We start from the raw sequence: 12711 nt of genomic DNA on the forward strand, positions 1-12711 counted from the left end.
CAAAAGGAGGTCATATCGCTGAGGTTCTGCCAGGTCTGAGAACCCAGCACCAACTGAGATGCAATTCAGATCCATCTATGCATATGAGGCACATATACTCTGAGAGAGGACACTTCAATACGGTACTTTAACAGAACACTATTTTTAATGATATAGGGACAGAAAGTTTGGAGTAAATGATGTGGTGTCACTCTAAAACACCTCTATAGAGACATTTATCGAAAAATAGCATAAGCTTATCTTATCAAAAACATTTAGACTTAGAACAAAATCTTCTCAAGAAAGAAGTTTCTTAAGATAAATTCAAAGAAGTTTGTACAATTTTTCCAAATTCTTAAGATCTCAGATATTTTCTTAAAAGCATCCTGTTGTTGTTTTTTTTCCAAGAAAAATGATCATGACCGAGATGATGTGATGTTTAATATTTAAAAAAAAACAATAAATTCATAAAACATTTTACCAAGCAAGCATGCTTGAGCTTCCTTTTACCATATCTGATGTGTGCGTTGATGAATGTTTATACTGTATGTGAAATTAGTTTTTCTCTTTATGGACTTTTTGAAGCGTCAAAGTGGTAGTTGCTTAGACTGTCAATGGAGGGACAGAAATTCCTCAGATTTCATTAAAAAAAAATACCTTCATTTGTGTTCCAAAGATGAATGAAAGTCTTGTGGGTTCAGACTGACATGAGGGTGCGTAAATGATGACAGGATTTTCATTTTTGGGTGAACTATCCCTTTAAGATGCTATTTAGCATGTTTATCAAGTCATAATTCTTGCTGGCTGTACACTCCCAGTGTTCTGAATATAAGAGCTTTGTCCTTACATATCTGTGAAGAATCTCTTTCCTCTCACGGGGGTCGTCCAATATGTTGACAGACAGGTCAGCGATGGATACAGCAGCAGAGGCTGTGAGGGTGACCAGCAGCACCAGCGTGCCCTCGCCCTCATCCAGAGGTATGTCCAGTCTGTGTGTGCACTCTTTTGACAGAAGAGAGAGGTCCACCTGGCACCTGAAACTCACACACACACCATCATAATCATCATATGACAAACATATATGTCTTACAGGTTTTCATGTGTAAGACAATAGAAAGACACAATAGAAAATAAAGAAACTGACATTGCAGTGAGAGAAACAATGGAAAAGCTAAATCACCAGCATTGGGAGTAATCTAAACAAAATGTTAAACAAATGGGTATTTATTTTACTGAGGGCATCATGCTGCCTTTGCGAAATTAAATATTACTTTACCATAAAATTACCATAATTAAGAAATTACCATACTTAAAACACGTTCTATCATTTTTCCCCATCACTCAAACGGTTATACACTAATGTAATTTACTCAAAATCGTCATTTTGTAATGGAAATGACAGCAATGAGAATGCAGAAAGGACATTTGCACAAAAAATGTCCGTCTCCTTTGCTATGCTAAAGCAAACTTTATTGCTAGCATTTTATGTTTTCTAAATACATATAGTACAATTAAATACTACTTCTAAACTTTTATCATAATTTGAACAAGATGTGATACTTCATCTCAAGCTCTTCACTGACACTGTTCTCTCCTTGGTTAAGTAAATTATAAATTGACAAAAATGTTGGTTTTGTTAAAATTTGGCTCTTTCATTTGGTCAAAAACAAATGTACAAATACTCTGTGAAGTTTAATGGTGAAAATTAAAAGTGATGTTGACATGACAGGTGATTTTGTGTTGGGGAAGAAATGATTTAGTCATTTCCAAGTCAAAACTGAAATGTAAAGAATGTATTATGATTTAAAAGAAAAAGTCAGTAAGTTTTTTTTCTGAATGAAAGAACTATTCAGCAAGAATGGCTTAAAACTATCAAAAGTGGCAGTAAAGAAATGTATAATGTTACAAAAGATTTTTATTTCAAATAAATGTCATTCTTTGACCTTTCTATTTATCAAAGAATCCTGAAAAAAAATTAACATGGTCTCGACAAAACTATTAAGAAGCACAACTGTTGTGTTGTCAACATAAATAATAATAATACTTTTTCAAAAACATTAAAAAAAAGCCTTTGAAAGGTAGTGTATGGATGTATAAAATTATCGTGGAACTGTATATGAGACCTACTTTAATGTGATTATTCTTTGTGATTATAAAAACCTGTTACGATTTATTATCTGATTTAGAAACTGATCACTTTTTATCAACATTCTTCAACACTCTAGTAGCAACAAAGAAGAAGAGAGGAAAAAGTGCAAGAGGCAGAAAGAAAGCACAAGAGAGACGGCTAAATAACCGCTAATACAGTTTGTTCTCAGCAAATATTTCATAAATATTCCTCCGCTTGTTCCCACTGTGACAATGTGTTTTTCTCTACAGGAACATCACGCAGGTACTGAAAGCTTCAATTGATCCTGAATGGGGCAAATAATGTGAACATCAGTGCTGAACAACTCAAGCAGAGGAGTGTTTAAAGGGGGGAAATAGCCAATTACAAGAATGCCACCCGACCGATCCTGACATGCCACCTCTATGAACGACTGGAAGCTGGAGGACTGGTGTAGGGGACAGACAGGAAACTAAGTAAACTGATGCCTCATTCCCACATCGCACAGCCATTAACTCTACTGTCACTTCTAATGGGGTTTTGTCAGAGGCTGAGTCTCTCGAAGAACCTCTAGACCCTCTTTCTTTCACACACACACACACACAAACACACACACAGACAGACAGACACACACAGAAACTGTCTATGAGAGGACAGTTCAGACTGGAGCATGAATGACTTTAGCTGCAATATACAGCAAACCTGTTATTTAATTGAGTGCAACATTCGGGTTCCCAAACCAAAAACTCCATTCAATTTCTCTATAGGGAAATTAATTTTTTAATAGACCTTTAAAGACTGCCTTACTGTAGGCTATACAAGGTTGTTATAATCAATACTATTTAAAGTACTGTAGTTAGCCTGCATTATTTTAACTTACTTTTAAAATAATCATGTTTAACAGCAGAATTCAAGGTGAAAAACTACATTACAGAAAATCCCAAGTCGAAACAAGCAAAATGTGGCAAAAGATCTTGTTAGCTTCGCCCACTATGAAACATACAGTATAAACTTCTGAAATCAAAGCCTTTTAATTCAAAGCCTTTTGATTGACTGAAATCAAAGTTTGATTTGTTGTTGTTTTTTAACTCACAAATGGCAATTTCTCTATAATTCCAACTCAAAATATTTTAGGGCTTGACATAACTAGAAAATTGCATAGAAATGTCCAAGTTTTTAAATCTGTTTTAAGATTTATTTTGCATGACTTTCCCAGGTCTAAAAATCACACTTTTAAATGGCCATCATATATCCAGGTTTTCAAACAAACAAATACATTTGTTCAATTAAAATAATAATGTCAGAAAAATTGTTTCACTTTACTTCTTGATTTTTAGCTGTTTTAGTTGATTTAAAATCGTGTTTTTTTGTCTTATTTTAAATAATTGGAGTCATCTTGTAGCCCCTTTGGAAGTTTGCTGAGAGTCACTGCTATAGCTAGTAAGTTCCTTTAAAAACAAATAGGCCTTTTTGACCCCCTCCTCATATTGCTGCAGTGAATATCATATCCTCATGTTTCCTCATGATATAATTAATCAGATCAGACCATGAGAGCATGAGAATAACAAAACTCCATATACAGTAGATACACAATAAAAGCCAAGTGCATGACCAACCTGCCCATAAAGTCATCTTTCTTCCCAGCATCTTTGTCCCAGACGGTGACGTCAATGAAACCACCCTGTTCTTCAAACAGGTGGAAGTCAAACTGCTCTCTCCACTGGGGGTTTAGTGTTTTTGGTATCGTCTGCACAGCAGAAAAGAAACACACTCGATTAGAATTTACATTACATGAAAGAAAGTCTCAAATGAACAACAAACTACTGGAATACAGCTCATGTGGACCATACCTTACTTTTGTACTTTTGATGTCCCATTCTGAATTTGACATAAGGGTCACTGAGGCCATTGGCGTCCATAGGCTGGAGGTTATGGGCCTCAATGAGACTGATGCTAACTATGCCTCTCCACAGCTGAGCCTTCCTGTGAATGTCTGATAACCTCAGACTCTGATGCTGCAATGTGACACAAACACACACCCAGACACATACTCACGTCAGGCAGGATACAATCCAATGTGAAGAGAAAGTCAGTGAAATGACTAAAAAAAGACGCAAAAAAATTAAATGTGAACAGCAAACAATGTGTTTGTGGTCAAAAATGCAATGTACAAGAGTGCATTAAGTACAGCAACATGAAAGACATATTTTGGGGTAAGTAAGGAAAACATAAACAGAGAGAATGCACAGCACTGCAAAAACAGAGACAAACACAGACATCAGCAAACACAGACATCAGTGTGTCAACGGCATCTTTCCTCAAGTAAAACATGAACATTATGCAAATGTTTGAGGTCAGTAGGATTTAACTACACGGTGTCGTCGATAAAAGGTATATTTTCCATGTTAATAGGAGTTTTTGTCCTAACCAGCCGATTCTATTTTAGAAACGGTTTCTATTTTTCTGCGACGTCGCGGCTGGAACAACAAACACAAAGTGTGGCAATAATAAGCTCGGTACAATGGAATGTTTAAACTGTGAACAAACAAGTATATTTTTGACAAAGATTGTTTAGTAACTCAGTATGTATTTTAATAATGTTTAAATGGTGTAATATCTGTGAATTTGATTATGTACTTCTCCGTTCTTGCGCGTGCCGTCAATATTACCAGAGAGACGGGCTCTGATTACTCTCTGGTGCTGTGCACATGCCCGCGAGAGCCCGCCCACAAGCTGTTCTGATTGGCTGTGGGTTTTGATTGATTTTGAAGCATCTCGTTGTCGCGTGCTCATGTCGCTTCTGGTGTGGACAGACAAATTGCTTGTCACTGGAATCTTATCACATCGCGTCTGGTTAGGACACGGTGTATGCTGCTTTTATTTGATCAAAAATACAGTAAAAGCAGTGATATTGTGAAATACAATTTAAATTAACTGCTTTATATTTAATTATATACTGTATTCAAATGTAAATTATTCCTGTCAAATGTAAGTAATTTAACTCGGCGGCCATCTTTGAAACGCATCTCGGGCAGTTCTCCAAATCTGTTCACCAAGTTTACGAATAAATTTCAGATTTGAAATCTCCAATGAAATCTGACAACAACTGTCTCCTTAATTTTGTTTCTAAATACTGGAACCATGACCACAGTGTTTTTTTTTGTTTGTTTTTTGTTTTTTGCTGCAGGATTCTTTGATGAATATAAGTAAAAAAAAAATATATAGAAATATTCTTTAATATTTTTAAAGTCATTACTGTCACTTATTACCAATTTAATTCATTCTTGCTGTATAAAATCCTACTGACCCCAAACTTTTGAATGGTAGGGTATGAAATAAACAACAGACGTCTCCTCAACCTCTTCTAAGATCCAGTCCACATATAGGGTGAATCTCATGAAGAAATATTTAGGTTATATTTAATCCACAATTAAATAAAAAAAAAGTCAGTATTAATTTGCAGAACAGACAATTAAGTCTATTGTAGGAAGATTTTTTTTTTTTAAATCAAGAATAAATTAAATGTAGCTAGTACAACTAGCATTATAATATATTTTTCCCCCTATATATTTATTTATGCCTTACATTAATGAGAGAATAAAAGATGCTAAAGTCTACTACTAAGTAGGGTTTAATTGTCCCAATTAAAGGGATAGTTCACCCAAAAATAAACATTCTGTCATCATTTACTCGCCCTCAAATTGTCTCAAACCTGTATGAATTTCTTTCTTCTGCTGAACACAAAAGAAGATATTTTGAAGAATATGGGTAACCAAACAGTTGGTGGACCCCATTGACTTCCATAGTATGAAGGGGGAAAAATGATATGGAAGTCAATGGGGCCCATCAATTGTTTGATTAGCGATTTTAAAATATCTTCGTTTGTATTCAGCAGAAGAAATAAGTACATACAGGTTTGGAACAACTTCAGAGTGAGTAAATGATGACAGAATTTTGTGCATTTTTGAACATTGAACATTGAACATTTTTGAACATTTTTGAACATTGAACAATTTTTGTGTGAACTATCACTTTAACATGAAAACAACATTAAGATGCAAAAATGTTTAGTCTTAAAGTCCCACTATAGTCAATAATGGGATCCCTTAAAACTCATCTTTGATAACCAAAATTACCAAAATTTCCTTGAAAAAAAAAAAATTCTTCATGTCTTAAAATAGCTTGAATGTAACTCCACACCCTTGCCTCATTCAGTATATGCAGTTCTATGAATATGCAAATTAGCCCCGCCTCTACTCACTCACACCAGCTCAGAGATTCGCTTGTTGTCGATCACACGTTGACGTGATTGGTTACAAGGTAGTTTGTGACGTAAGACACACCAGCGATTTCAAACCACGTTTTTTGAAAATACTCAGCAATGGTGCTGACTTATGAATTTGCACATGGTTTGTCTTAAAGCATATTAAACACACCACATAGACATACAAACAACATTAAACTTTAATACACTTTACTTTGTGAAATTTAACTTCCCTTTCCGTAGGTCACTTTCGACATTGTGTCGAAATAGCGACAGTAGGGGCTGACTTGAGAGTCTCAAACATCTCTGATGTATTCAGATAAAAACAATGGAATTGGTGTGTGGAATTTGCATGCCAGGCCACGCCCCCGAACATACAGGTATATAAGGCAGGTAGGCTTGCAAACACACATCAGCTTTGTTCTTCGGAACCTAAGCCAGCATCTTCTCGCAAGAGAAAAAATCCATTTACCTCTGCAATAGAGCATCTACTGCTGAATTTCATCACAAAAGCGGTCTCTCTATTCAGGGTGTACAGATAAACACTACCACCTGGTGGAACGGCCTGTAAGACTAATTCCTACTTAGGGATGAAGGCTTATAGTGCCGTTGGACAGGTTGCCTCTTCCCTGCATGTCATGGCGATCCTGCAGGTCCATCAGGCAAAACCTCTGAAAGAGCTGCACGAGGGTAGTGTTAAGCCGAGATTGATACGGGAACTGCGTTTGCAACTGTGGTTGCTCTCAGAGCAACTAAAGTCACGACGCGGTCTCTCGGCCAGACGATGTCCACATTCATGGACCTAGAATACCATCCTTGGCTAACCTTGTGGAGCTTAACAAAGTGCGCTTTCTCTACACCCTATCTCACAGCCTTTTCACTTTCCTTCTGTCGAGGACTTTGCCTAGCAGTTCTCGGCAGTAGAAAAGTTATTGCCTCGGAAAGATGCCACGAGGCACGTTCCTCTGCTCGTTGACGAGGGTAGCCAGGATGCAGCGTCGAGCTGCCTGCAGCATTTCTACCACAGATGACAAAAACAGTTGTTCCTCTGAAAACCTCTGGCGCCATCGTGATGGGTCATCAGAGCAATCGCGATTCGGCAGCAGGCAAGCACCCTGTCTTGGTTGCGGCAGATGCGGCCCTACTGGTGAAGGACGCAATAGAGCCTGTCCCTCCAGCCGGGATAAAGAAGGGGTTTTTACAAAGCCCTTACTTATACCGAAAAAAGGCGGTGGGTTGCGACTAATCCTAGTTCTGTGAATGTTGATTCGGATTGATTCGAATTGATGCAGAATTTTGTGGTCTCTTGCCCGCATTTGCACCGCCATGCCTCGTGACACAGTTCAAGCTGTGGTGTTTAGTATAGAGACACCCTAGTGTCAGTATTTCGACACATCGTCGAAAGTTACAGACAGAAAGGGAATGTCTTGGTTACAGGTGTAACCCTCGTTCCCTCATTGTGTCCCTCCTGCCACAACTTGAACTCTCACTGAGGGGTTGAGATGCTGTCTTGGTTCCTCAGAACAAAACTGAAGTGTGCGTGCAAGCCGGCCTGCCTTATATACCTTTATGTTCGTGGGCGTGGCCTGGCATGCAAATTCCACACACCAATTCCATTGGCCTTTTCTGAATATGTCAGAGGTGTTTGGGACTCTCAAGGGTGACCCCTAGTGTCTGTATTTTGACATTATTTTTTGTCTCCGTTCCCTCCATCAGGGAACAAGAGTTACACCAATAGCCGAGACTATGGCCGCTTTTTCACCGTCGGGCCGAACAGTTCTGAGAATGGTAAGGAACGGTTCCAGTTGTGTTTCCACTTGAGCCTGGTACGGTACACGGTATACGGCACATGATTACAAACCGTTCTCGGCCCGGAATTCTTTTAGAGTCCGTGAAGTGACGTCGCCACTCAGCATTGGTCACTTGTCTGTTGCCTGGCTACCTGTTTCTCTGTAACTGGTTAAGCGCGCTATTTGAGTGACAGAAACACAGTAAACCGTCACGTTACCAAGGCAATGACTGCAAGTTTGTATTACAGTCCAAAGAGCGGCCATTATCAGCCCACAGTGGAAAATGAAACCGTAACCGTACCGGCTGGCCCGGATCGGCACGGAATGGAACGGTTACGAAATGAGAACCATTCGGCCAGGCGGTGGAAAAGCAGCTTATTTCTCTCTTCTTCTTTTTTTGGGATTATTTCAATAACTCCAAAGCAAATGCAGTCTTTGAGCATCAGGTATCTTCTTGACTTCAGCACAGCAAGACACTTGCCAAACAAACTATTTTAACAGATATCTCTGTGCTTAATTAATAGCCTATAGAGTCCTTATTAAAATGTTTCTTGTTTAAAACGCATTTCATTAAACTCAGAGCAAACCCTTTCTGAAAACAAAACCCCACACCTTTGATGTTAAAAGCAGGCAGCTAATGACATTCTCTCCAGATATTCGTACAATATGCTGACTCCACACAATCACTGTAAAGTGTGTATGTTTGTGTGTGGGTTAACATGAGCATTCAGAACTCTGCCAATGACACTGACCAAAAATAAGAAGCTCATTTTTGATGTGATGTTCCCAAATAGTGAATAAAAAGGCTGTATTATCTCACTGAAATGATACAGGAGGAAAAATAAAAATCATGAAGCAGATTAAATATATAAATATAATATCGCGAGCAGCGATTACGGGCCCAAGCCGGTGACACTGCAACCCTGGTGCCTTTAAGTAAAACTGGATGTAAAAAATAGTAATTTTGGCTAACAGCTGTGTTAGCATAAGTTTTGTTCTTGCACGAACTTCAGGGTGGAGTTTTCTTTAAATTCATACTGTATATCAGAGTAGAAATCTTAATTTTGGAGATGTATCAATTACAAATTGATTTGCATATACAGAGATCATCGTTTACAGTATTTTGGAAATGAAAGAGAAATAGGGAGTATAAATAGAAGAAACACCCAAGTGTGCACCGCAAGCAGTGTAAAAGTAGTTATCGTAGCGCTGTTACAGTATTCCCGAGTCCCAGCCAACATGGCCCACTTTGGAGCTTCAAAGGCTTGGGTAGGGTAAGCCTTTCAGCAGGACGTCCTTATCCACATGCTGGAGAGCCACTTTCATGTTTCTGGGCCTCTCTGAAAGTTGGGCTCTAACATTAGTCTAAACAAAATAGGAGTTACTTGACCTCAGCTGGGAACATGCAGCTGAGAGCTGTGCATTTTGTTCTCTTGAGTAGCGCAAATCAATGCAACTAGGTTGCGTGTTAGAAATGTCTTAAACTGGGACTCCACTTGAAGACCACAAATTACCACTGAAACTAGGACTTTCACTTGGCAGGCAACAGAAAGGTCTCTTTCACACATGCACGTATGAAACAGAGACAAAAAGTATAGTACATTATTCCCGTCCCAGACCAACATGCCACTTTCATACAGTACAAAATCCATTCACAACACAAGGAAGAAAATAATATGCAAATAAATGTAAAACTATAACAGAATTAAAGATCAATAGTGAGGATGACAAGGAACAGCTTAACGCTTAAAAAAAATTAATAGGAATATTTTATTATTACCTGTCAATCACTTTTATCTTTTTAACGCTTTACAATACAGATTGTTTCAAACAGTGATCAACAGGAAAATAATGATTCAACCAGCTATTTTGAGAACTTTTTGAAATATTTACTCCTCAAATATTTTAGAGTTATTTTAGTACTATATAATATTATATTATAAATGTATTAACATTTTGAATTAAATTTTATTTTTATATTTTCAGTTTAATTAGATTTTTTTTTTTTTATCAATTTTAGTGCTTCAACTTAAATTTTCTTCAGTTTGTTTCCAAGGCAACATTTCTAATTATAATCTAATATTTATATTTTATTTTATTTCAGCTTTATTTCAATTTTAATAATTGTAGTTAATGATAAGATTTCATACAAATATATCAGGTTCAGAGACCAAAATTGTCATTTGGATGTATATATAAAGCAATGAAATAAAGAGCAAAAAATAATTTGTTTTATTTAGAAAAAGATATTGTTCACAGACCCACCACACAAATTTACCAAGAAAAAAAATGTAAATAATAATAATGTTATGAAGCATTAAATCAGGCAAAATATGCAGCATTTTCAAGGTAAGAGAAGAACACATATTTAAAATCACCAGGTTATAAATAAGTGGTTGCTCTGATCACATCTTGCATATGCATTGTTGTCAAGTACACTTTTAAAGTGTACCTCAATGATAAAGTGCATTATCTCCTCACAGAACACTGCAGCACATGCACCGTGCAGTCAATGCAATATGAAGATGGCAACAACAGAGAATGCTTTATTTTCTCAGTCAGTTGCTACAATACACAAAGGAAACTATAGCAGCCCTGAATTTGGATCTGATTTCAGCCTTAAATTTAAAGGCAGGACAAAGCACTTGAAAAAGGTGCACTTTGGTGTACACCAGATGGCAGCGTTTCTTACCTTGCATATTGCAGCACACAGAAAATAAAGTTAGCAAAAGCCGGTTTTACAACTGAAAAAAAAGTAAGCAGGGGTAAAAAATGAAAAGGGCTGGGGTCACTGCCCTCTTCAGTCTGAGCAGAGAATTGGAGAAGGCAGGGATCTGTTCATGCTGTTATTACCTTACTGGATCGTTTCCAGCTCCTTCTCATAAGCATGGTCTGTGAATGAGACAAAGCGTTATAAAGCCACCCCTTGCCCTCTCTAACAGGGTGTTAGAGGTGAACCTGACAGCCAGTCTGAATACAGTTCAGAAGAGTCAAGGGGTCATAAGGAGGCAGCCTGGGGAAGCTATGGTCTGGGGGCAGCCATTAGAAGCTAATAAAACTACTAAATCACATAGAAACTGAGAAAATCAGAAAATGTTGTCGTTCAAAGCTTTGTTAGTTGACCAACACTAAGTCAAGTCATACCCATTATACACTCACTCACACACACACAAACAGAGAGAGAGAGAGAGAGAGAGAGAGAGAGAGAGAGAGAGAGAGAGAGAGAGAGAGAGAGAGAGAGAGAGAGAGAGAGAGAGAGAGAGAGAGAGAGAGAGAGAGAGAGAGAGAGAGAGAGAGAGAGAGAGAGAGAGAGAGAGAGAGAGAGAGAGATCCAAAGAGGTGTTATAAGTGGTTGCATCATAATTAATTGTTGAGGTCATCCTGCTTATATTCTGTTTAATATATGCACAGTACAAAGATCACTGTATCCCACAATATACAATATACTGATGTTTTACTTCCGGAAACCACAAGTAATATCTTAATACGTTGAGAAAGAAATACTAAAAATATTATTTGCTGCCAAAATATGCAGAAACAAATTGCTGCCAAAATATTTTTACATAAATATATAAAAAATAAATATATAATAATCATAGCTGCCAAAACTGAAGTTTTTTTTTTTCACACAAAAATTGGATTATAAATGAAAAATATCCATATTTATTTCTGTGATGATGAACTAGATTCCACAAAATGTCATGTCACAACAAAGTAGCATACTACTGCATGAAGTGTTTTTCATTGCATTTTCATCCTTCTTCACATAATACATTTCAAGAAACATATTATATAAACACAGTGTATTATATATGGTACCATATGCAGTTCTTTAGCATTCCAAACCATATTTAGCCACAATCATGTTTTGATCAGACTAATCAGGCAGAATAAACATCAGAAGATGGTGGCCTTGAATACTTACAGTATTACATGTTTGTTAGATTGACTCAGAGCTTAAGTTACTATAAAGTTTCTCTTGGTATAGTTCTGCATAAAACACCCTTATTTCCCCAATAAACTCACAGTGTCCCTGTTAAACATGCTGAGAAATAAGTACTCTTTCATCCAGAGCAACAATTACTATATGCAAAAACAAGATATAAGACTGCATTAGGCTCTATGTAAAGACAGGGTGCATTTGTTAGCAAACTAGCTGGCTAATAGGTAACTGGATTCATCTCCTCTCATTGAAATTCTGCCGAGCATATTCTCTAGACAATAGATTTAAGTTTGCAATAGAAATACCATCCAGGTCAGACATTGGCACATCTAGCCCAGAAAACAAATTTGTAGTCTTCTGTACTGTGGTCAAATGGGTGAAATGCTATATATTTGCTTAGAAAACCCATTTGAAACCCTTGGCTAAAAATACTTTTGTTCACAAGTTTGGGGTCGGAACGATTTTTTTATGTTTTGGAAAGAAGTCTTTTATATGCTCACCAAGGCTACATTAATTTGATCAAAAACACAGTAAAACTATTATTTATAATAGCTGTTTTCTATTTTAATATATTTTAAAATGTAATTTATTCCTGTGATGGCAAAGCTGAATTTTCAGCATCATTACT

The 12711-nt window shown here is 37.1% G+C and overlaps 1 protein-coding gene across 5 annotated transcripts in view; it reads right to left on the bottom strand.

The window, feature by feature from the left end:
- Positions 1–12711, bottom strand: part of LOC308690498 (multiple C2 and transmembrane domain-containing protein 1-like) — a 207048-nt gene that overhangs the window by 65143 nt on the left and 129194 nt on the right. For 3 of the 5 annotated variants that reach the window (XM_081364984.1, XM_081364982.1, XM_081364985.1), the window contains exons 6-9: positions 10994–11032; positions 3937–4101; positions 3703–3833; positions 827–1013 (exon numbers count right to left, since the gene is read on the bottom strand). In XM_081364984.1, coding sequence (XP_081221110.1) covers positions 827–1013; positions 3703–3833; positions 3937–4101; positions 10994–11032 — 522 coding nt within the window. The remainder of the gene's footprint in view (positions 1–826; positions 1014–3702; positions 3834–3936; positions 4102–10993; positions 11033–12711) is intronic. The other 2 variants (XM_081364983.1, XM_081364986.1) reach the window with 1 other exon arrangement.

This window comes from Scardinius erythrophthalmus (assembly GCF_964197995.2).
Source record: "Scardinius erythrophthalmus genome assembly, chromosome: 5".
Taxonomy (NCBI): domain Eukaryota; kingdom Metazoa; phylum Chordata; class Actinopteri; order Cypriniformes; family Leuciscidae; genus Scardinius; species Scardinius erythrophthalmus.